General features: G+C 53.8%; 1 protein-coding gene across 5 annotated transcripts; it reads left to right on the forward strand.

Annotated features, from left to right (window-relative positions):
- Positions 1–5,021: 5,021 nt before the first annotated feature.
- PDCD6 (programmed cell death 6) lies at positions 5,022–20,802 on the forward strand. 5 transcript variants are annotated; one of them, XM_060146795.1, is made up of 6 exons: positions 5,022–5,201; positions 6,086–6,147; positions 12,516–12,560; positions 13,442–13,594; positions 17,212–17,381; positions 20,233–20,802. In XM_060146795.1, exons 1-6 carry the CDS (start codon positions 5,107–5,109, stop codon positions 20,329–20,331), a joined length of 624 nt encoding a protein of 207 aa, XP_060002778.1. In that variant the 5' UTR covers positions 5,022–5,106; the 3' UTR covers positions 20,332–20,802. The 5 variants fall into 5 exon arrangements, with proteins under 5 accessions (XP_060002778.1, XP_060002777.1, XP_060002780.1 ...); XM_060146794.1 differs by having other exon boundaries at positions 5,024–5,201; positions 13,442–13,600; XM_060146797.1 differs by having other exon boundaries at positions 5,028–5,201; positions 17,212–17,321.
- The last annotated feature ends 3,344 nt before the right edge of the window (positions 20,803–24,146 follow it).

Here is a 24,146-nt window from a genome sequence, read left to right on the forward strand (position 1 = left end):
ACTATCTTTTTATTGTGTTGCATCAGAATCCAGAAATTTTGCTGCAGTGTATGTTTAAGTGAAAATGCATTTTGGTGCCTGACAGCAAATGAAGAAAACAGACGTTTCCTCCTAGTTCTTAGGAAGCAAATGGTTTCATATGTGAACGTGTGTCCTGAAGTATTTAAATGACCGAATACTAAATGAAACTGATGTGGGTGCAAATGGGTTTCTTCCTTTTCCACCTCCATGCAGATGCTGCTTGGGGCCACCTTCCAAGTTCTTGTCTCAGGGTCGGCTTCTGTAGAATCCAGTCCGAGGCAATTGAGTTCATTCATTTCAGATTCTATTTTTGTAGTTTAGGGGTTGCCTTTAAAAATTTAAAGTTTGTAAATATGTAAAGCATTGATATGATTTCAAAGCCTGTTGTGTTCAGAGCTCACCTCCTTAACTGTCCCTCATGCTCTCCTCTCTCTCCTCCGCAGGACCCACTGTTGTTTTTCTTTCTAGTCAGTGTCCTAAGAAAACAGAAAGCAAGTATATATTTCTGTTGTGTTAGACAGCCGGCCCTGCCCCTTGCCTGCATATCCTGGAGGTCCTTCCTTGTCACTCATCCTGCGGCCGCGCCCTCCTCCACTGCACGGGCGTACCTTGTCCCCTGCAGGACATTTGTGTTGATGCCACAGTGAGTAACTGTGAAGTCATTTTCTTAGCCAGTTTCTTAGAAGTGGATTTCTAGAAGTAGGGTTGCTGGGTCAGAGGGCAAATGCACTTGTCGTTTTGTTAGATGCTGGTAAGTTCTCTTCAAAAGGGCTGTGACATTCTGCATTCCGCCCCCAGTGTCTCAGTCCCTGTTTCCCATAGCTTCGCAGAGAAAGTATGATGGTGAGCTTTTGGATGTTTACCAATCCAAACAACAGTGGCCATATCTGATTGAAACGGATGGAATAAATTAAAAACTGAATTCATAATGATAGTTTTAGAAAGCCAAAAGTAACCGAACAAGAAATATAGTTGGTCACTCCTGAAAGTAACTAGGGCACTAACCCTGACACTGAAAATGGACAATTAAAGGAAAATGATGAAATGATTATCCTGCCTTTTTTCTACAAATTGCAATTCACGATAACCTAGTTGATCAGGGAACTTTACAGAGGAATTCCGCAGATGAATGAGTGAGGAATGATAGAATTTCAAGATCACCATTTTGCAGTCCTAATATAGTGGTTCTCAAACTTCAATGCATCAACATCACCTCGGTAAAGAATTCCCAGCCCTGCCCCAGAACTTGTGACTCAGTAGGTTCTGGGATTGGGCCTGAGAATTTGCATTCCTAACATGTCCAGGGACCACACGTTGAAAACCACCTGCATGGAATGTGATGTGGCCAAACAAATATGAAGGAGGTAGTTTTCAGGAGAAAATAACTGGCGGAAAGACTGCTGACAGCCTCAGACTGCTTCATTCCAGCCAGTGGGTATAATGAGGAAGTAGACGCCAGGGCATTTAGTAAACTAGGTGGGAGTGTTAACCTGGGCATTTGAGCAGCGTTGAAGTGTTAGGACAGGGAATTCAAAGCTAGCACAGGTACCCCTGAAGCAAGGGAGGGTAACAGGAGGGCTGATCGTTGCAAAGGAATAATGGATGGGGGTGGTTTCCTTATGTCTGTCTGCGACTTCTGAGCCAAAAACAAACCTTCAAACTATTTTCATGAACATTCTGAGACTAAAAAAACCACTGGGGAGTGGGTAGTCTGGAAATGTAAGTTCCTATGGAATTCCGCTAGGTATGGAACCACCGGGCAGAATATTTCATACTGGAAATGTTTTATAAAATGTGTGTTCAAGGTTTCTCAATGAACCCACGTGTGTTAGGGGAATTGACGAACCAGAGAAGTAAAAAAGAACGTGAGTCAAGATAAAAAGAAAACAGAGGGACTTTCCTGGTAGTCCAGTGGTTAAAACTTCACCTTCCATTGCAGGGGTTGCGGGTTCGACCCCTGGTCAGGGAGCTAGGATCCCACATGGCCCGCAGCCAAAAAAAACAAAACATAAAACAGAAGCAACATTGTAACAAATTCAATAAAGACTTTAAAAATGGTCCACATCAAAAAAATCTTAAAAAAATAAAATAACACAAAATAGAATACTGCCCAGAGAGATATAATTTCTAATATGTATCAAAAGAAGCAGAAAGGTAAGATATACAGTAAAATATTCAGCCCTGCACTGTCCATAGCAACGGCCATAGCAACATGGCTGTTTACACTTAAGTTCATTAAAATTCCACTCCCCAGTCACCTTGATCCACTTCACGTGCTCAGTAGCCACACTTGGATGGCTGATAAAGAGCAGTTCCTTCATTGGAAGTGCTGTGGGCCAACGCTAGTGTAGATGTTTGGTAGTTTCTCATTATACTAAACATCCTATGTTCAGTAAATTGACAGCTACTCAGTAAGAAGCCAGAGGGAAAAACAAAACCGGAAGGTCATTCGCTTTCATCTGAATTCTGGCAAGAGTATTGGTTGGAAAGGAAGGGGAGAGCAGGGCTCAGTCAGCCTGTGCCTGGAATTCCACACCAGGCTGTGAAAGGGGAAAGTGACTGAAAAAGGAGAAGTCTCCAGTCCAAATGCCAGAGTGGTAAGAAGATAAACACGAGTAACGAGCCGGAGTGTCTTCAGAGGGGAAGCTGGTGAGGTAGACAACACAAGATTGTGTGAGTGCACAAGTGTACAAAGGACAGAACAAGGGCACATAAGGTACTTGGCCGTCCATTCATTTAACATGTTTATTGAGGGCCTACTATGTGCCAAAGACAGATGAACAAGAGGGTGGACTGAAAAGTGTTAGGAGTGCTAGCACCCTATGTCTAGAGCCAATGTTTAGAAAAATTCTAAGGATAATAAGAGGCATTTTCCAATTAGCTCAGAGAAATCAGACCAAAGGAAAGGCTGGCCCAATATTAGGGGAGTGTTGTCTTTCAGTTCATTTCTCCTCTCCTCCATGCAGAAGCACTATATAAATGGAAAGCTTAGAACAGACCTGGTTAGGAGGGAACTGAATCCCAAGATAGGCGAGGAGATAGTGGCAAAAGCACATCAATACTTTAAATGACTGGGTCAGCAGCACCAGGGGCAGGAAACGGTCTGCCTTCTTCTCTTGTCAGAAGGCGGTCGCCACTGTTGCTGTACATCTTTGTAAGGTGGTGTCAGGACTCCAGGTAACACCTCCGCCACCCCACCCCCCGCGCCCAGAATAGATGGCAACTGTCTGTGGCCAGGACTGCAGGCTAAGCCCTGCCCTAGAGCACAGCACAGGTGCCATGGCCCATGTGTGCACTCCCATTAGCCTCTCAGAGTCTCAGTTTCTCAGGCATCAGGGCTGAGGTGACGGAGGCTGCCTAGTTGCGAAAGCACCAGGCCAGTCTCTGATGAATCGTAGACTCATTTGTACATATATAGGGGTATACGTTAGGGGGGATGATTTTTTGTTTGTTTCAATCTTCGTTTCCTAAATTAATCTCCCTTTTAAGAGTCAGCCTTGCCACCGGTGAGATGATGCAGGAAAAGTACAGACAGACCTGGGCTACAATCTCTTCTTGCCTCTTTGACCTTAGACCAGCATAGTTTTCTCATCAGTAAAATGTGGACCTTGATACCTTGCCACGAGGTGCTGGTGTGAGGATTACACATAGTAATATTTAAACACTAGGGTAGATTCAGTAAATGCTTCTTCCCTTGAATGAATCATTTCCTACCCCTGGAACTAAACGGAAAGCAGAACGGAGCACTCCTGGGCCCCACAGATGGTGTTGGCTGCGCCAATCGAGGCTGGACTCCATCAAGGGTTGGTGGAACCCGTGACACTGTCAGGAGAGGGAAGCCGAGGCCAGCTGGAGTCGCTGAGAAGTTTCTTGCTGAAGTTTCCCTGTACACTCTGTACTGGAAAACTTATAAATTGGGTTGCAAAATCATAGTTACTAATTTTGTAGCTTTCTAGAGAACAAAAAAAGAGGCAGAGATGGGAGATAGGAAAAAATGGGTTTCAGAAACTAGAGATCAAAAAGCTGTGGAAAACTGTAGAAAGGATGTCAACGAGTGATGTGAATGCTTTATGAGGATAAAACTAGAAAATACTTGAATTCATTAAGTCATGAAAAAAGCCACATTGTTGAGGTTTGTAGAATAATCATCTGTGTGTCAAGTCAGAGTATCTTAATCTCTTTGAAGAGTTTTAAAGAACTCTCCAGCATATGCTCTGGTGGTTAGAAGAGAAAAGGGACTGAGGACAATACAACTGGAGAATAACAGCGGGTCAGATACAGAGCCAAAGCGCTGAATAATGGATTCGTGTCCAAGGAAGGAAGTGTCAGGCGCTTCCTTGGTGCTCGGCCCTTCCACAAACGAAGTAGGGGGGGAGGATGAAACGAGTCCGTATGATTGGATCAGGAGCTCAAAATCCTGAGAGGCTGGAAGGCGGCGGGAGCGCCCTGAATGAAGCTGGGCTTCCCTGCGCGGGGTGCGCTGCGGCTCAGTCGGTGTCCAGACGGCCGAGAGGGACACGCTAGCCGCCCACCATGGCCAGCAGGGGCTATTTGGGCTTGGCCACGCACCTGCAGGCCGAGCCGGGAAGCGGCGGGCGCTGTCAGATGTCGGAGGGGGGGCTTCGTGTGCTCCTGGGAAGCGGGGCGCAGGGACGCTGAGATGCGCGAGCGGGGGCGGGCGATAAGTCCAGAAAAACAAGAATGTCGGGCGCGTTCTTCCCCTCCATCACAGTCTTTCCACGACCTTCTTGGTGCAAGAATGGACCATGCTCGAGGGAACCGCCTCCGCCCTTCATGTCCACTCTGCGCTGCGGGGAGCGGCTCCCAACGCGCGTCCGCGACCCTAGGGGTACCCTGGCCTAGGCCACCTGCTGCGCGATGCCCACGGGACCCAGACACGCTGGCCGGATGCACGGGCGTCGCCTGGCAACAGGGCCGCGACTGGATTGGCTGCGCTCGCTCTCGTGACCGCCCCGGAAGTGGCGTGACTCCGGGCCCCCGCCCCGGTCTAGGCGTAGGCGGAAGTGGAGCCGCCCGGAGACGTCCGTGTCCCAGGAGTGCTTCAGCCGAGTCGAGCCTCGGCCCATGGCCGCCTACCCGTACCGCCCGGGCCCCGGGGCTGGCCCTTCCGCGGGCGCCGCGCTGCCGGACCAGAGCTTCCTGTGGAACGTCTTCCAGAGGTGCGGCCGGCCGCGCAAGCGCTTGCGGGCCTCCACTGCGTTCTTCTTGGTCTCAGCCCCGGGCCTTCCCCCGCCCCGTGACCCCGGCCTCCAGTCCGGCCTCCTTCCTGGTGCCCCCAGGCCCCTGTCCCTTGCTCCGTCCCCCCACGCTCCATCCTTGGCGTCCTGTCCGGCCCCCTTCCTAGTTCCTCTCGGCCTCTCCCACGCCGGCCCCTGCTCCGTCCCCCGCCTTGTCTCCCGCAGTCCCCAGGCCCCTCCCAAGGTGCAGAGCCGCCAGCCGGGGGTCGCAGCCCGCTCGCCCTCGGGCTCGGCTTCCATCCCTCTTCCCTCACAGCCGTTGCCCGGAGTTGCTCCGGGGCGGAGGGTCTCCCAGGGATGCTTGTTTAGGGGAGCAGAAACGCAGACTCTTCCCCGGCTGCTGAAATGCCAGCAACCGGGAAAGAAGCCGGGCCGCGGCTGTTGGGCAGGTGACCATCACCGCAGTGCCTTCCGTCCCTGGTCGTCCTTCCAGCGAACGAATGACCCAAAGTGGAGTGACTCATGATCCGGGAACGACTTAGTTATCTGAGAGAATCTTTTCCTGCTTGTGAAAAGGAGAAAACCTGGTGCAGGTGGAATTCAGCCAGGCCGAGGGAGGGAGACCTGAGAAAGTGGAGAAGCAGCTTGGGTTTCGGCAGGGAGCGTGCCTGGACAGCGAAGGAGGCGCGCTTCCTTTTTCCCCAGCGGGTCATGGGACTGAGAGGTCCAGCAGCCGAAGGGAAGGGCCCAGGGAAGGAAGGGCCAGAGTTAATTTAGGGTTGACTGCAGAGTCAAACCGTTGCTTTTGCCCTCGTTTGCTTTTCTTGCGCTTTGAATCGCTAGCTTAACTGACCTTAATTTTGTAGGGTTGACAAAGACAGGAGCGGTGTGATATCGGACAACGAGCTCCAACAAGCACTATCCAATGGTGAGTGGCACCTGGCCGTCTGGACTTGTAAACCGCAAGGCTGACCACCCGTAGTGAATCACTTTCTTCTTAAGTTATTTCCCGAATCACCAAGACTTAGTTATCATCTCTGGCCCGTGGTGGAGGAGCTTCTGGCTTGTTTTGTCGGGTGGTTTCCTGGTGGTTGTGTCGGTGCCGCTCTGAGTCCTTGCCGAGCGGGTGGGGCAACTGCATGGAGGACACGGGGAAAGCCTGAGAAATGGAGGCTGGGGTGTCGGCTTCAGGAGCGCAGGGAGCCCGGCTTTGTAGGGCAGACATCCTTCAGGTTTGTCGAGGGCTGTTGAATTTCGCAGGTGACTGCGTCTTGTGACTCCTCTGGAGAGGGGCATCAAGACCCCATAGACACTGATAGGGAAGCGACTAAGGATACTGGAGGCTCTGACAGCCGGATCGCGGGGAGGTGGGCTTCTCAGTGGGGGATGCTAGTCATTCAGACATGGGTGAGAGGGGGTTACAGCTCTTGGTGCTGGTGCTGGGAGCTCACCGTGGAGTCGCCTTGTTGCTGGCTTCAGCATGATTGATCCGTGGAGGTACTACTGAAGACCTTGATTCCATAAATACCTGGCTGTGTGGCCCTTTTTTTAACCCGTCAGTTGCAACTGTCTTTTCTGATTCTTACGTTTGTGGTGCCGTCCAGAGGTGTGGCATTTAAGCCAGAAGGGGGTTGACTTTAAGAGGTAATGAAGATGTTGAAAGGCTCACCTTGCCTAGTGGGAGCAGCTGGTGGTGTGGCAGGCGGACGCTGCCTCACAGCCCTGCGCGTGGCGCACACCACGGATGTTCCCTTTGTTACTGCTGGTGGATTGGTATTTACAGGTGAACACAGGTAATATTTTCCCTAGAGGGAGTCAGTACTGCTTCCAGTTGAGCTGGTTGTTAAAGCAGATGGTTCTGTGCCCTTGAATCAGGAGCCTGCTGGAGAGAGAATTTTAACAGAATTGCCCACAGGATGTTCAGCCCTCCATTCCTAAGATGCTTTGAAATCGGTACCTGGTTTAAGCCCACCGAAAAGTGTGTATCAGGACCGTCTCACAGCGGCCCTGTAGAGTCACTTTTCTTGATTTGCCCTGAGGGATTCCCTCAGCTTCTGTTGGGGCGATGTAAGAACTTGTCCCGTGAAGCGGGTAGTAGCCTAGCCCTGAGCGGGACGGGCGTGGCAGCCCCCCTTCCCCCCACGTGGCCGCCTCACTCCTCCCTGGGGGTGTGGTGCCTCTTGTGTGGAGCAACTGTGATGGCTGTTCTGTCTTGTCTTGTCTGTCTTAACCTGAATCTTGTAACCAGTCACATTTTCTCTTCAAATTAGCTGCTAAAAATTTTAAATTAAATTTCTGGCTCGCCAGTCCCATGAGCTTAGAATTTGAAGAGGTGACTTTTACTGATAGTCTGAGACCCCTAACTTTCGTATGCTTTTCTCCTCCCACCCAACATGACCAGAGTCTGCTTTCTTTTGCTGTGCCGTGAATATCTTGTACGTTCCCTTCGGCCCTTTCTGCAGGAAGGCAGGTTATGAATGGGTACAGATCCCTCGTCCTTCCACAGCCTCAGAGCGCGCGGTGAGCCCTCAGGCCGAGAGCCGGACCAGAAGCCGGGCGTGTGCCTGCGCCGCTAGGCGCTCGCCGCACCCCTGTGCCGTCCCGCCTGGGTCTTCCCGTTGGCGCCCCCGGGCGCACAGGTGCCCCGTGGCTCCCACCGCTTGCCGGGCTCTGCTCCTCCCACCCAGGATACCTGCCTTTGCTCGAGGCACCCGCGGCACCTTCCTTTCCTGGATGCTGCCCTTTTCCTCCTCCTGGCTCCTCTGGAGTCGTTTTGCAGCAGTCTCTGGCTACCGGGCAGCAGCTTTTGGAGGAAGCTGGTCGAGCTGGCCTCTTGTTTGCAGTCGTGTCGTGTCACCTCTGTCACCAAGGGTGGACACAAGTCAGTTCTCTTCACTGTCCTCGAATTCCCATAGCTGATACGATTGGAGTTATTTTTGACTTCTGATTTCTCCCCCAGGATTGGGCTTCTTTTTTCATATTAGGACTAGAATATTAAGCTATTTCAGGAAATCAGTTTAATTAGCTTGTTACTGGTGGGAAAACTGGAGGTTCAAAGTAGCATGGTTTCTCTCTGCAGTGAGATCTGTGCCTCTGACGCGCTCTGTTAAAATCCAGCTGAAACCGCCCTGAAGAAGTACTCGTGGGTCCTGTACACTGAGTCCTTTATGCAGCTTGTCTCCCCGGAGCGTGTCTGAGAATGACTGCTCGGTTAAGAGGTGTGAATAGAGACAGGACTGTCTTGCCTGCTGTTTGAAATGACATGTCGCAAACTGTCTTCAGTTAGGTACTTGTTTTTTTAATCTTTACTTTAGCATTGTTCCTTGGAATTACAGGAAATTAATTTTGCTCAAGCCTCTTTTTTTGTGCTTTTGTAGGTTTACGTTGACATAACATATTGATGTATTTTGAGGAGGCGTTTTTCAGCTGGACTTTAAATAATAATAAGTCATATATTCTTTTAGAGGTATTTTTAGCAAAATAGATTTCATCTCTTCTGGGGATCCCATATTGACTAGCAGTGAGAGAGATCAGACCACATAAGCCGACAGTTCCCTGCTGACTGCCCATCAGGTCACCTCACTGTCACTCTGTCATAGGCCCAGCCTATGAGGCAGCGGAGGGTCTGGCGTTTACCTTCTTCACCCTGCACCTGCTGTGCTCAGAGCCTGCACGTCCCCGAGGAGGGCCTGCCTGCGTGGCTGCTGGCTGCCTCCTGGAACTTGCTGCCCCTCTGCCTGGGCGGCTCAGGCTTGCACTGCAGCTGCGGCAGGCACGTGCTCCCTCGCTGCCTGGAGCTTCCCTGGTTGACAACACGTGCGAGGTGTGGTCTCAACTTTCGGTGGAGGATTAGGGGCGCCCTGTGCAACTCCCCGGGAAGCGGGTGCCTGGCCCCCCCAGATTTTTCCCCATGCCTTTTCCCTCTGCTGATTTTACTCTATGTCTCTTGCTGTAATAAACTGACTGTGAGTTTTGTGAGTCCTAGCGGGCCATCAAGCCTGGGGGTGGTCTTGGAGGCCCCCAACACAGCTTGTTGTATCTGCTCGTCCCAGAAACCTGTGCAGCAGAGTTTCAGGTGGAAGCAGAGGAAGACAGGGTTGGCTTTATTCCACAACCTTGGCCTTGGGCAGATCACACTCTGGGACAACTGGAGGCTTAGCCCCTCCGCCTCGGGCCCAGCCCATGTCCACCAGGTCCCACATCGCCTGGTACAGAACCGGAGACATCACTCATCTATCAGAACTGAGTGTACAGAGTTTCACTGTGAGACACTTAGGTTGTTTCTGATTTTCTTCGATGTAAATACTGTAGTGATTTCATAGAACAAGTTTCTAGAAGTGGCATTTATCAGCTCGAAGGCTGTAGGTGTTGTTATGGCTATCGATGGTGTTCAGATGGCCTTTTGAAAGGCCGTATTTCCAGTCGTGGCTCTTTGAGGCTGTAGTTGAAGGAGACTGGTGGGATACAGAGTTCGTGACCCTGAAGAGGCACCAGTGTCCTGGCCGATTCCATGCGAGCCCGTAGAACTGCTCTCACCCCTTCCTACTTGGCTCCGCTTGCGGGAAGAAATGCCCAGAAGGGCTGGGAGTCCCAGATCTGATGCAGTAAAGTGGAAGGAGATCGCCAGTGGTGCTGTAAAAAAAAGTGTTTTTTTTCCCCCCAAAGATTCCAGATAAACAGGTATTTCAGTGTGCGTTTGCTGGATGCCATGACGACTTAGCCCGTTATCTCTCACTGAAGTCCAAGTTTGTGGTAACAGGTTGCAATTTCAAGAAAGAAAACTCTCTGGAGAGCAAAAAAACAGAATATGCTATCACAGAGCAGAGCGGGGGTTTTTTCTCATTTGAGAAGGGATCAGATATAAATTCTTTAAATCATCTCTGTGCTTGACGGTTACAGGGGAAAATGCTAAGTGTCCTGATGTTGACCCACCCCTCAACGGAGCTGCGACCCACTCGTACCCAAATTATGGGTGAAAAAAGTTACGTGTACTCAGTTTACATGGAAAATACTGTGTATGTTTCTGTTTTCTTTGGTCTTTTCAGATGAAATTGAGGCAAGACTTACAGGAACAGGGACCATATATTGTATTTCTAAGTAAAAGTCTGACAGGAAATCTTTTGCAAGCTGCTGGTTGTGACATTCCTAGACATGTTGTTTACTGGGAATGTTTGCAATTGGGGCTGGCCTGGAAAATCCGGGTGAGGGTCACTGGCACTGAAGGGAATCTCGCTGCTCAGTGTACCCTGTATTTCCAGCAGGCTCTGTTAGACATGCTTGTCCACATTGCAGTGCATTTTCTTACAGAAAACTGCAGATTTTCGGGCCGACGCTCCAGTGTGTTTAACACTTAGTATAACTGGAATACTAAATGTTGCCCTCACTAGGGGCTGTGAAGCTTTGATGTTTAGTCTGAGAACCAGGCCACAGGGCTTGGCATGAGCTAAACAGTCAATTAACTGTTGGCTATTGTGATTATCCCTTGGTTTCCCTGGAGAGTCAGGCCCCGTTTGGGTAACAAGGGTGGGCCAGGGGAGGCACCAGGAGCCTGCCTCCACCTCCCAAGCTGGACAGCCTGCGGGTCTCCTCTCCACCCCTGACTCAGCCCGGGGTGACCTGCCACTCTGCTGAGCCTCACGGCCCTTCAGCTCGGCTGTCGGTTCCTCTGGTCCACACCTCCCTCTGCCTGGCCCTCACCGCGAAAAGTGCCTGTGTTTGCATCATCATCTGACTGTCTTACTCTCTGTGGAAAACGCGTTCGGCCGAGTCATTTGCCAACGTGGCCAGGGGCGCAGCCCTGCTCACAGCCGGGATGGGCAGTGGGCGCAGGCCGCTCAGCAGGGCGATCATCGAGGGCTCTCAGGTCACAGCCTGCGTCCGAGGCGGAGGGAAGGCGGGAAGGAGTCCAGCGGCTGCGTTTGGTTTCTCGGGCTCCTGGTCCTGGTGGGTTATCTCCTGTGGAAACACCAGCCAGGGCAGCTAGAAAGTCAGGAACGGTGAAGAAGCGACACCCTTCTGTGCACATGGAGTCCCCCTTTCTCTCTTGGCTTCCCTGTAGCACAGTTTCTTTGTACACTGGTTTCCAACGATGCTGACCTTTTCCGATACCTTTATATACATCCTCCTGCCTGCCCTCCCCCAAACGCCTGTAAAGTCTGCAGAGATGCGCACCAGTGCCCAGGGGTCCCCGCTGCGGGCCAGGCTCAGGGCGCCGCTGGAGCAGATGCAGTGACCGAGGGGCCTGGGTGCGGGGCGCTCAGGAGGGCTCCTCTGAGGAAGCCTCGTATAAAGGGAGGCGTAAGGAGAGGCAGGGGTTGAGGTGAAGGTGTGCGTGTGTTTGGGGGGCCATGCTGGGCGTCGGGAGAAACGCGTGTGGGCCAGGTCGGGGACGTGCTCGGAGCCCAGTGGTCGCGGCCAGGCAGGAAGGGTGCTGCCTCGTGTGTGGCCAGGGGATGGGACTCTGCCACCCAGAGCTGAAACCGTCTGTAGAGAGGGAAGAATGGGGGGATGGGGAGAGACGCTGCTCTCCCGCCCCATAAAAATGTTTTTACGTTGTTTTTAGTGAGTATAAAAATTGGTAAAGGTGCAAATCACTCTGAAAACAGATCCTTGGGCATAAGGGTACCTGGTGAGCAGTCCATCATCACAGTGGATAAATGGTTCTCAATCATCAAATCCATCGGTGTCCGCAGGCTCCTTTATGATAGATATTCGGTAACATCCCCTTTACTGCTCTGCAGTGAATTGTGGAACGGTGTGTCCTGCCTTTTCACAATTTCAGAGAAAATAGTATGCTGCCCAGACTGTCATTTTAGGAGAAAAATGTAAAGCATGGTCTCACGGTGTGCTTTCCAGCAGGGTCGCTGCACGACGTGTGCAACTGCCCCGGTCCTGGGAGCGGTGGTGCCCTTGGGGTGGGACTTTCTGAAGTGGTAGCTGGTGACGTTCTTAGCACAGCTTAGTGCCATCTTCTCAGCTTACCTGGTGCTATGGCTCTGGGAAGTTCAGTGAGTATTAAAATAGCATCTCTTGGTTATAAAGTGAACAAGAGTGAACTTCCAGGTGCAGGTCTTCCTGAGCAGCTTTGAATGTCTGGCTGGACCTGAGCGATTCCCTGGGCAGTGTGGATAGGACCTGACAGACCCATCGTCCTGGGGGCGGCGTCCCCTGCGGAGAACGAACCGTGGCTCTAGGGTCTTGATGTTGAAAGCTAATTACTTATTTTCTCTGGCTTCTGGGGTTACAACTGGGGATTCAGAGTTTCTTCTCTTTCTTAATTTCTGCTCTTTGTTTCAGGCACCTGGACTCCGTTTAATCCAGTGACTGTCCGGTCAATCATATGTAAGTAGGGGCAACACCATCCTGCCTGTGCTTCTGAGCTGATTTCTCTTCCGGAGCTGCCACCCGCCCTGGCCCTTCACTGAGTCTTGACTTTGAGTTGACTGTCCAACCCGTCCTTCCTTTCTCAGTCTAATGATCTCACATACTTACGTTGCACACGCAGTCACGTCTTGCATGCCTGTTGACTAGAGGAAGCGTGCGAGTTCTCATGTGAAATGTCTCTGAAGTGGAATGTGCTTGTGACCAAACCAAGGACACTCAGATGACCTGAAAAGAGACCAAACGGTGTATTACTTTCTCTGTAGCAGTGTTTCACGCTGAGTTTTCGTCCACTGTGCCTGCAGTTGTATGTAAATGTAGTTAGAAGTTCATTCTTATTTGGACCTGGAATCAGGCTGATTTTTTTCTCAGTGAAAGGCAGGCCTTACTAAAACAATCTAAAGCCAATAGTCCTGTTCTCATCCGAGTAGAGGCCTCCCTCGCCCGAGGACTCTTCTGAGCCCCCACTCGGGACTCGGGTCCGCTGGGGGACAGGGGGAGGCTCCAGGAATGGGACCCGGAGCTGGGAGGGTTGGGGTGGGCCCCTCGACGGCTCTGCACTGCGGCTGCAGTTCCTTCCTGAGCGCGGGTGCGCCCTGCCGCCGTCATGCTTTTGAGGAACCTCCTTCAGTGTAAAGCGTTTCTGTTGTGGCTCCACCAGGGTGTTCGGCTCGCACGCCTCGTGCCCACCTAGCACGATTTAGGCCTGTGGCTGGCTCACCGCCAGCACCTGGGGACCCGCTGGCCGAACACCAGGCTGGGTCCCGGAGAAGCCAGGCCCGCCGGGGGTGTGGGCGCGCCTCTGCTCTAGGTTCTTGCTGATTCACGCCCTTCCGTCTCAGCCATGTTTGACAGAGAGAACAAGGCCGGCGTGAACTTCAGCGAGTTCACTGGCGTCTGGAAGTACATCACGGACTGGCAGAACGTCTTCCGCACCTACGACAGGGACAACTCGGGCATGATCGACAAGAACGAGCTCAAGCAAGCCCTCTCAGGTTTTGGTAAAACGCTTGTCTTGACTGCATAGCTCTTTCATTTTGGAGCCAGGGCCATAAAGTTTATCTTGTTACTTCGTTTAGCTTACTGATTTTGAAAGCAGTCTGTGAAATCTTTGTTTACGTCACACGGTTTTATATCTTCCTGTCACTTACATCGTGAAGGCTGATACTTGACTTGGAGGCTTCTATACGGTTTTCATCCAAAATGAGATAAGGGCTATGCAGTAGTTTGTCTTTTGTGAAGTGGAGTGATGTCACAGGCACATTGAGAATGTGGCTTCTGAAACGATTTAAAGTGAACGAGTCAGAAGAAAACAGTGTAGGGCTATTTATATTTCCTGACGTGAAAATACACAGAAAGAAGGTACGATGCCCACAGGGGACGAGCCCGTGAGTTGCGCGGAGCGTAGGCCTGAGTGTGGAAGCTCCCATTCTCAAGTGCATGTCAGCACGCGTGCCACACGCGTGCCAGCCTGAGTGTGTGCCGTGCTGTGAGCAGTGTTCACGTGGTGCCTTCCAGAGCACGCCAGCGGGCCTTCTGGTCCAGCGCCCACGTGGGCCTGAGGGGAACTTGGGGTTTGTCATTTATGGAGGGAGGACTGTGGTCGTTACACCAGCATTCTGGCTTGTTTGACATTCACTGGGCCCTCTGTTCGCAGGGCCCTTCTGGTAGATCACAATGTGCTTTATTCCGACTGGTTCAGCGTTTAATAATATAAAGTACATTTTTGTTCTTGTGGCTGTTAAGGTGCTTCTGCCCTCCCCTCTCTTTCTCTGGGCGTGCGCTTTATGGCTGTCCTCTCGGTTTCTCTTTCTTGCTTTAGAGGCTCTGGGACCCCACAGGAAGTTTGTGTTGTGAGCCTGCCACGCGTGGGTCAGGCTTTGGGCAGGACATTGACCTCAGGTTCTCTGAATTGAAACTTGGCACGCAGCTGACCTTGCTGTGCCTCAGGTGGGGGGCTGGGAGGGAGGTGGCCCCCGCAGAGCAGTCCTGGGCAGGAGGGAGCCGGAGGCCTGGCCGGCTGGAACCTGGATGGACCCTGTGACTTAGCTTCCAGACTGGTGACCTCAGGTGTCCCCGAACACAGTGTTTCTAACCTCGTCAGGCCCCGAAGCCCTCTTTTGACTTAGTGCCGGTGACCCTCGCGTCCTGGGAGCTCACGTTGGAAACGCTGAGGTTGACAAGCCCCGGTCAGACCTGGGGCGTTTGTGGCCGTGGTAGGTCCGCGGTGGTCCCTCAAGGTCACGAGCCGACAGGCCCCGTCGAGCTGGGCACAGCCGAGATCCTTCCTGACTTCCAGCTTTTCCTGGAAAAAGTAAATATCCGGTTGCAGCATTTCTTCAGTTATTCCAAAAAGTTTCTGCCTGTGATTGGTCCGCCAGTTCCTAGGGCCTTCTCTGGAGCCTTTTCTTCCACACAAGGAGCGTTGCCATCCTTTCGCAGGTTACTTGTTAGTAACTGTTAGGAAATGTGCCCCCGGAGTGAAATTGCCTGTTTTGGTTTCCCTCCTAAGAACAAGCGTCTGTCAGCCCAGCTGGGGGCTGTGCTGTAGCCCAGCAGATGCGTGAGGGAGTCGGGGGTGCGGGGGGAGGTCAAGCCCTAAGGTGTCCTCTGATCTCTGCTAGTGCCACACAGGGTCTCAGGCTGCCCTGGCGGGGCTGTGACTGACCAGCGCACCCGTTCATCATTTAGGCTCTAATTCCGAGTATGTGCTACATGCCAGGTTCAGAGACCTGGAAATAAGAAGGTGCATAAGGCCTGGGCCGTATACTCTGCTGGTGTGTGTGTGTGGGGCTGACAGCCCCATCCCCAGCAAACGACCCCGTCCCGCACCCAGCCCCTGGCAGCTCAAGGCCAGTGTGGTTTTTATAAGGAATTTATTTCACGAGAGTGTAGTGAACCTTCACTTCCTCCTTGCTCGCTTTCAACCACTTTCCACCTTCCTGCTGCATTTGCTCTGCCCCCCTTTCATGCTGAGGAGTCCGAGCCGGCACCCTGTCACTTCATCCCTGGATCTCCAGCCTTTGGCTCCCCTGACCGCGTTAGCAGTGTGTTTACAGCCGGGTCGGCTGAGTTAGGCCCCATCAGGTCTCCGGCAGCCTCCGCCCCTTTCTTGGTGCTGTTGGCTCCGTGTAGACACGGGTGGTGCCCTGATCCGGGTCTGTCCTTTGCCATGGTTACTGACTGGCGTCTGGCTTTTCTCCTGGTGCTGAGAGCAGGCGCCGGATGCCCAGTGGAGGTTGCTGGTTCTCAGGAAAGAAGGACTTGTTCCCTCCATTGGGCATCTGTGCCCTGGAAGTGCAGCAGCGGGGCCGGGGGACACACAGTGAGGGGCCAGCAGGGTTTCCACCTGCCTCACTGACCCTAAAATGGTCTGCTGAGGGGGGTTCACGTCTTGGGTTTTGGAGGGAGGAGCGGGCCCAGAGGCCCAAGAGTCCCAGCGGCCAGTGGAGCCCTGTCTGATTCTGGAGCTCTGCTCTCCCTGCTGCTGTGTCTTTGTCACCATCTCGTGTGTCCTTTCCCAGCCTGGGCAGGAAACCATTGCACAGCGATGGCTTGGGCGGGCACTGCCCTGTCACCGTGTCCCAGGCTCACCCTCACCAGCCGGGCCTCTGTCTCTCTGGGCCACAGGCACCGGTAGCGGGCGTGAGGGGGCGCCCATCCAGCACCCGCCCGTTGCTCTTCTCTCAGTGGGGTCCTGTCTTCTACTCAGCTGCAGGGCAGGGGCCCTGGATTTAAGTCACAGGACGCATAGAGCGCGCTGGCCGCTCTGCAAAGTACTGGCGCGTGCTTGCGTGTGCGACTCGCGGCGGCGTGGCGGCGTGCTTGTGCGGGTAGCTAACTGTGCCGTTCACTCAGACAGTAGGCGCACACGTCCTTGCAAAGATTCCAGCGAGGCTGAGAACCAGTAAAAATATGCTGGCACCTGCATCTTGTCTCCTGAATAAGTAAGGGAACCGCGGCCACGCAGGTGGTGAGGTTAGGAGGGAAGGAAGGGGAAGGGCTTAGAGCCGCCCCGGGGCGTCCTTGCTGGAGGCCTTCCAGGACGCCCAGCAAGCTGAAGGTGGAGTCACCTGGGTGACCCTTGGAGGGCTTCAGTGTGTGTGAGGCCGCCCTACTCCTCACGGCCTCCTGTCCTGACCTCCTGTCCTGACGTCAGTGAGCTGATTGAGGCGGGGGAGGCGCTGTCAGTCAACCTCCGCACGAGGTCTTAGCGTGCGAAGCCTCCTCCAGCAATGAGTAACCCAGGGCAGCCCAGTTATTCACAGCTTCACCATTAAGTTAATACGGTAGGAAAATTCAACAATAAGGGGCTGTTAAGGAGGCTGAGTCCACAGGGTCCAGGAGACCCCTCGGGGCGAGGGGCACGGCAACTGGTGACTGGGTTACTCCGGACCCTCCAGGAAGGGGCTGCTGGTCTCTGAGTGAGTCCCTCCTCGGGGTGGGGCCGGCACTGCACAGTGGCCACCAGGCTCTCAGTGTGTTGCAGTGCGCTTGCAGCCGGGGATCCCTGGGGCCCACGTCCCCTGGGGCCCATGCCGTGTTCTCTGGGGAGGGAGAGGCTGGGGTCTGGGGAGGGAGCGTGGGTACTGACTCTGCTCTTCTCCTCCAGGGTACCGGCTCTCTGACCAGTTTCACGACACCCTCATTCGGAAGTTCGACAGACAAGGACGGGGGCAGATCGCCTTTGACGACTTCATCCAGGGCTGCATCGTCTTGCAGGTACCGGCTGCGCGGGGCCCGCAGGCGCCGACTGCGGGAAGGGACGGGACGGCGAAGCAGGCGAGCAGGAGTCAGACACGGAAACTGGTTCCGGAACTTAGAGAAGTTAGCGTGCTGTTTGGAGGAGTAGCTGGTCGTTCTGTTAGACGGAGGTGCAGACAGCAGGGCCCCTCCTGCCCTGGAAGCACCGGGAGCTGTCCTTCTGGAGGGGATCGATGGGTTCTTTGCATGCATACCCTGCAGTTTTGGTGTGTCTTATTATGAGAATCGGGTAAGCTGCTGTCGTGTGCGCTGCTGGCTCCTAAGCTGGGAGCCGTGCCCTGAGCGCAGGTGGCCTGTTCGGGTGTTAGACACGGTGTCTGGCAGGGCTGGCGATCACAGTGACCACTGCCTCGCGGTTCCCTGCAGTGCTTCTGTGGATCCTCCTGCGGCCTCCCTGCCTTACCCAGGAGAGAAGTAAGTGCAGGCCTGGACAAAGCACCCAGGGGAGCCCCTCCTAGGATGGAGGGCGCGAGCGCTCGCACCCACGCTGGCTGTTCCCGCACAGGCCCTGCTCCTGTTTCTAGGTGGGGAGCCGAGGCCCATAGAGTTAAGCTTTAGAAATGCAGTGAATTGGTATAAACCCTCATGTCTTGCAAAACTTTTTCTTTTTTGACAAATCTCAAAAAAAAAAAAAAGGGCTTCCCTGGTGGCGCAGTGGTTGGGAGTCCACCTGCCGATGCAGGGGACACGGGTTCGTGCCCCGGTCCGGGAAGATCCCACATGCCGCGGAACGGCTGGGCCCGTGAGCCATGGCCGCTGAGCCTGCGCTTCCGGAGCCTGTGCTCCGCAACGGGAGAGGCCGCGGCGGTAAGAGGCCCACGTACCGCAAGAGAAAAAAAAAAAAAGCAGAGACAACAGTATAATGAACCCATGTGCCCATTATTTAGATTCAGCAGTTCTCAACTCATGGCCAAGTCTACATAAGACTCTGTGACACCCTCCCTCTTAATTCTGTCACAATTCCATTTATGGGAAGCGAATGTGTTTTCCGTAAGTATTTCAGTAGAACCTATCCCCGAAAGATACCCTTGCACTTCGCATCCAAATCGAGGTTACATCTTGTTGGTTTTAGAATCCACAGAGGGGTGTGCTAGGCATGAGGTTATCAGTATAATTTGGAATTTGGGAAAGCACTCTCGGGTTTTTTCCGTTAAAGTGATAGTTCAGTAAGTGAAGTTTCTCTGCCGGGTCTGCTATCCCGATTTCTTTCCCGGGGAATCTGGGCCCAGCAGTCCCAGTCCCTCAGTGACTTGGAGAGCATTTAAGCCTCACGTCTCTGAAAAGCGGAGAGCCTAACCCTACCCTGTCTCTCCCTCTCGGTGTCTGGTGAGGCAGGATTACATGTTTGCAGTGTTGTCGGCACACGTTAGGAACAGGTGTAGCGTGAAAGTCTCTCACTAGGATCTGCGTCTGGATTGTTGTGGGCTTAGGATTTTCGTCTGAGGTTACGTCCCATAAGTGACCACCTCATCCTTATATTTCTGCCTAAGAAAGGGTCATCACATGGCAGCATTCAGCCCCCAGAGTAGCAGCATGTGAGTCCCCTGAGGAGTTCACGTGGCGCCTCTGCTCATCTGTGAGCGGAGCACAGGCCAGCCGGGAGGCTGCCCGCAGCTGGTCATTGCCTCTGGGCCATGCTGGAAGCCTGCTGCTGCCCTGCTCCCTCCCAGCCTTGGAGAAGGAGCCTAAACGCTGGACAGAGGTGGGGAATCGAAAAGGAAAGGCTAAGCTGCAGGCCACATGTAAAAAATCCTCAAAAGCCCTCAAAAGCGTTTTCTTTTCATCTGCCTCTTTCCAAAAAGAAAAAGGCTTTTTGAAAATTGTTTTCTACAAAGCAACGTGGAAACTTGTAGAAATCTTCGGAAAAGACAGTTAAGTGTAAAGAAAGGGAAATCGCCCATCGGTCTCCCGGTGGGAGGTTACTGCTGCTGGTGGTTTCTGTGGTTTGTGTCACGCCAGTGTTTCACACACAGGAAGCTCCTGGCTGACGCCCATGTGGACTATCACCTGTGTCAGCCCGTATGCTGTTGGCCGTCAGCCTGCCCAGCACAGGAGAGGGGTGGAACTGGAGAGACTGAGGTGCAGGGGACACGGCTCACGGGCCAGGCTGCAGCCTTGCTCTCGGCCCCTGGGCAGGTGGACAGGCGACCACCAAGGTCACGATGAGCCTGGGGCACTGTCTTCTGTCAGGAGGATTCTTCAGAGCCTGCCATGGTTGCCCAGCATCTGTCATTTGGAGTGGTACTTACCTAACCGTCCCTGCTCTCAGGCGGCCAGGCTTGTGAACAGACTGAGGCGGCGCCCTGGGGGTGTGGTCAGACAGGAGGTGGGCGGGCAGGCCCTGAGCGGGGAGGGCGGCTGGGCATCAGCCAGCGTCCTGGGCTGGCACGAGGTCATCCTGCCCTTCTGGTCCTGCGCTGGGCTTCCCCTGTTGGGCGGCAGGTTCTAGAGGAGGAGCCCAGTGGGGGCTGGTTTCCCTTTGTCCTGAGCGGCGAGTGGCCAGAGCAGAGGGGAGCCTTCAGGGAGGCCCCCCAGGAGGACAGCCTTCGAGTGGGAAGGGAGGACCCAGGCTCACCACCAGGGACTTGGGAGGCCAGGTTCTGGGGCCAGAGGGCTCCGCCAGGACCCAGGGCCGCGGTGTGTAGTGGAGCTGGGCTGGCGGCCCACCCGCCTACGCGCTGCTGTCCTGCATCTCCTGGGTGGACCGGCCTGGCTTTTGAGGGTGGTCGAGGGCACCTCGCCCGTGGCCCTCTGCGGGCAGAGACGTGAATGCTTCTGAAATTGGGTTCCTGAATGCCCTTTTACCAGTACAGTTGGTTCCTTCTGTTTGATAAGTATTAGATCTAAACACCTGCTGTTTTTTCCTCAGAGGTTGACAGATATATTCAGACGCTATGACACGGACCAGGACGGCTGGATTCAGGTGTCGTATGAGCAGTATCTTTCCATGGTCTTCAGCATCGTATGACACTCGTCTCCTGCGGATACTGACGGGACTTACGGAAGAAAAGACTGAAAATGCCAAATCTCTTACCTGTAATGAAATGGTACACAGATGAGTTAGATACTGTTCCTCCTTTAAATTTTGTATGATTACCATTTGGGGACCCAACTGTACATATGTGGATAAGCTGGTTAATGTTTTGCAATTGTAACAGTAGTTATATCGTTACTTAGATACATACATTTGATTTGAGGCTGTTTAATTGTGCCATGAGGTACGATACAATAATGTTACAGGTACTCAGCTTGCAAAAAACTCATCATGTGCTTTTCTAGATAGCTCCAGTTCTAGAGTGGAAATACTTTATTAGCCAATAGGAATTTTAAATAATACGGAACTTGCACAGAAGGCTGCTCACGTGCCTTACTTTTTAAAGGGGTTTATTGTATTCATTTGAATGTGCAGCATAAGCAATAAAGCACATGTGCCCTTGTCCCCATCCGTCTCAGCTCTGCTCACCTGGAGCTCCAAGGGGTCCGGCACCTTCTGGGGTGCACCCTGGCTCTGCTCGTGGAAGTCCCGAGATTCATCCATCCACTATGACAGGAGGTGGTTTGCATTTCGTGAAACTTCTTTGGAAATACAAACCCAAATTTGATTTAGAAGGGAATGGGTTTTCCTTCACTTACTAATGATGCACCTCTGTGCCCTCTGATCGACTGTTAATTACGGTTTTTCACACATGAAAGCAGAAGGAGGGATGCAGTCAGCCCCCCACGTGGTGGGCGCACAGCCAGTCCCAGGGTGGCCCTGAGCCTGCCCCCACGGAATCGCTTCAGGCTCTTTCTGTCCCCTCACCCTTTAAGTGTGCTTCCCCAAACCAGGATTTGGGGCGGGGGCTGTGAGGACGTTGGGATTCTGGGTGGGTGGCAGTGATCTATAAATGGGTCTGGGGCATCAGAAATTGGGTATCCGTGGGGTCTGTTCTGGGGGACCTGTGCTGGTTGGGGATGGAGCCTGGGGGCTGTGGGTTTCTTATCTGTGGTGTCTGATTACAAGGAATGTCACTGACCACACGACGGGGGTCGAGGTAAAGAATCTGTGTGGCTCAGACTGGCCTTGTGAGCTCATGGAGGAGGGTCCAAGGGGGTCTCTGAGGATCTCCACGCCTTTCCATTTGGGTGCCTCTCTGTACTTCAACACACTTGTGAGGACAGCAGCCCACGATCCCAAGTTGTACTCCAGTGAGGTCAGTCCCCAAATTCCTGACTCCGTGAGGCCTGGGACCTCCAGGTGCTCAGGTAGACTCTTCCAGCTGGTGCCCCACTGCCTCGGCCCAAACCGCCGCTTAGCCTGTCTCCCTGTCCCCCATTAGATGGAGCTGTGCATAGCGGGGGCCCCTCCTCCCCCACAGGTTCCCCTTTAGATGGAGGCATGGACGGCGGGGCCCCTCCTCCCCCTGGGAGGCACTGTGCTCATCTGTCCCTTGAGCTCTGGCCTGCAGACACCCCAGGCTCAGAGTGAGGGCAGCAGGTGTCCAGCCTCTGTGGACTCTGTCCCCCTGTGACGTGGGAACCCCGCCCTCCACGTGCTGGCTTTCCTGTCCACCTCTTCCCCCATCCTGCACCTGTGGCACCTTGGACTCTGGGTTCATTCCGGATTCCCAGGAAGCTGGAACCCCTCAGACTGGTCTCAGGCAACGGCAATTCATGGCTTCAGTGCGGAACCTGCCCAGTACACAGTTTAATCTCCGAGGATCACTGGGGGCCTGACAGAGCGGACCCTGAGAGGCCTGCTCTCAAACGCATGTCAGCCTTGGGCAGGGGATGGTGCATGCGTGGTTAGGTGCCTTCCTTGATTCAGGGAAGCGAGGGGAAGGGGAGATGCGGAATGTAAAGAAAGGTCTGATTGTGTGTGGTACAAATATACTCGGGTGAGAGGCACAGACGTACTCGGGTGAGAGGCACCGATAGAGGTGGGTGGTACACAGGTACAGTCAGGTGTGTGGTAGAGATACACACTGCACAGACCCTCAGTGGAGTCTGTGGCCTGAACCAGTGGACGCACGTTGAGGAGTGGGTGGGGACGTGGCTGCGATGGGCTTAAGGTCTGGGGGTTCCGTCCCGAGCCCCAAGCCCCTGCCCAGGCGGGCGTGCAGCAAGATGAGGACTCCTTTCCGCCAAGGCCGCACCTGATTGGTCTAGCGCCAGTCGGCCACACGGGGGCAGTGCTGTCCCGCCTGCAGGGATGCCTGACCCTGGTGCTTCATCTAGATCCAGAGGGGTGACCTCGAGGGACAGCCAGCGTGGAGCTTACAGAAGCAACAGAGAAACCAGAGGGAGTGGGGGTCAAGTGAGGGTGGCAACACGTCTGCAGCTTTTCCTCCGGCAGGGTGCTCTGTTCTCAGGCCGTGCCCCGCCCCCGGGAGTCGGGGCTCGGGGATGGGGCAGGGGAAGCCGGCCTGGCCTCCGGGAGGCTGCTGCCCGTGGCGCCTGTCCGTCCGCACCCGGCGCTCCGCCCCGGCCGCCTGCCCTCGGGCTCCACCTGTCCACGTGCGCCGTGTGCTGATGAACCAGCTCCCCGTTTGACTTCTGGGGACACGAAGCATGTGCTCAAGACTCCGGAATTCTGGCCCAGGTTCAAAGTCGGTGCTTCACGAAGAGGAAGTAGTCCAGGGCAGGTAGGACGGACTACCTGTGGCCACCACCCTGGTCACCACTAGTCACCTCAGCCGGCTGGGAGAGTCACCTTCCCGGTCCAGGTGAGCCTGGTCAAGGGAGGACCAGGTGGGAGGTCTGGGGCGGGGGTGGAGGCTGTCACCCCTCACCTGTGGAGGGTCGGGGGCTGCAGGCAGCGCTGATGTCAGATGCACACTCTGCAGTGTGGCTGAGTCAGTCCCCGTGGAGTCCCCGCTGGGTCCTCTTCCTGTCCCTGAATTCGTCTGACCACGGCCCCCAGCCCACAGGGGCCGCCCTGCTGCCCTGGAACTCGAGGACCAGAGGGGCTGGGGCACCGTGTGCCCTCCTCACCTCACACCACCTGACGGAGGTGGGCCCAGGCCAGCTCGGAGTTCACCGCGTGGCTCCATTTAAGAGCACGTGAGTGTGCGAGGATGCGTGTGACTGTTTGATCGGTGTCCAGACTAGAGGCTCCAGGAAGCCAGCCCATGACTCCAGGTCTGCCCCTGAGATTGGGAATGTACGTACCTGGTGGGAAAATGGGTAAAGGTGGAGATTCTTACCTGTTGTACATGTGTTAAAATATACGTAACATAAAATTTAACATTTTAACCAGTTTTAAGTGTACAGTTCCCTGGTATGAAGTACACTGACAGTGTTAGCAACCATCACCACCATCCATCTCTGTAACTCTTCATCCTGTAAAACTGAAACTCTGTCCCCGTAAACATCCCTCCCCCTCCCCCGGCCCCCGGCCCCACCGTCCTCCTCTGTCTCCAGGAATCTGACTCCTCTGGGTCCCTTACGTGAGTGGAATCCTACAGGATCTGTCCTTCTGTGACTGGTGTATCTCACTGAGCATAATGTCTGTCCTCAAGGTCCATCCACGCTGAAGCCTGTGTGGGAATTGCCTTCCTTTCTAAGGCTGAATAATGTTCCGCTGTGTGAACGGACCACCGTGTGGTTTACCCTTCATCTGCTGATGGACACTTGGGCTGCCTCCACCTCTTGGCTATTGTGAATATGCTGCTGTGAACTTGGGTGGACGTACATCTCCTCGAGACCCTGCTTTCAGTTCTTTCAGTTATATCCCCAGAAGTAGTGGATTATATGGTAGCTCTATGCTTAATTTTTTGAGGAACTTCAAAAAATTAAGGAACC

This window comes from Lagenorhynchus albirostris, chromosome 3 (genome assembly GCF_949774975.1).
Source record: "Lagenorhynchus albirostris chromosome 3, mLagAlb1.1, whole genome shotgun sequence".
NCBI classification, from domain to species: domain Eukaryota; kingdom Metazoa; phylum Chordata; class Mammalia; order Artiodactyla; family Delphinidae; genus Lagenorhynchus; species Lagenorhynchus albirostris.

Coding starts and splice junctions, on each gene's coding strand:
- PDCD6 (XM_060146794.1), top strand. CDS start 5,107: ATGGCCGCCTACCCGTACCGCCCGGGCCCCGGGGCTGGCCCTTCCGCG. Junction 12,561..13,441: donor GACTGTCCGGTCAATCATAT/GTAAGTAGGGGC, acceptor CTTCCGTCTCAG/CCATGTTTGACAGAGAGAAC. Junction 13,601..17,211: donor GCAAGCCCTCTCAGGTTTTG/GTAAAACGCTTG, acceptor CTTCTCCTCCAG/GGTACCGGCTCTCTGACCAG.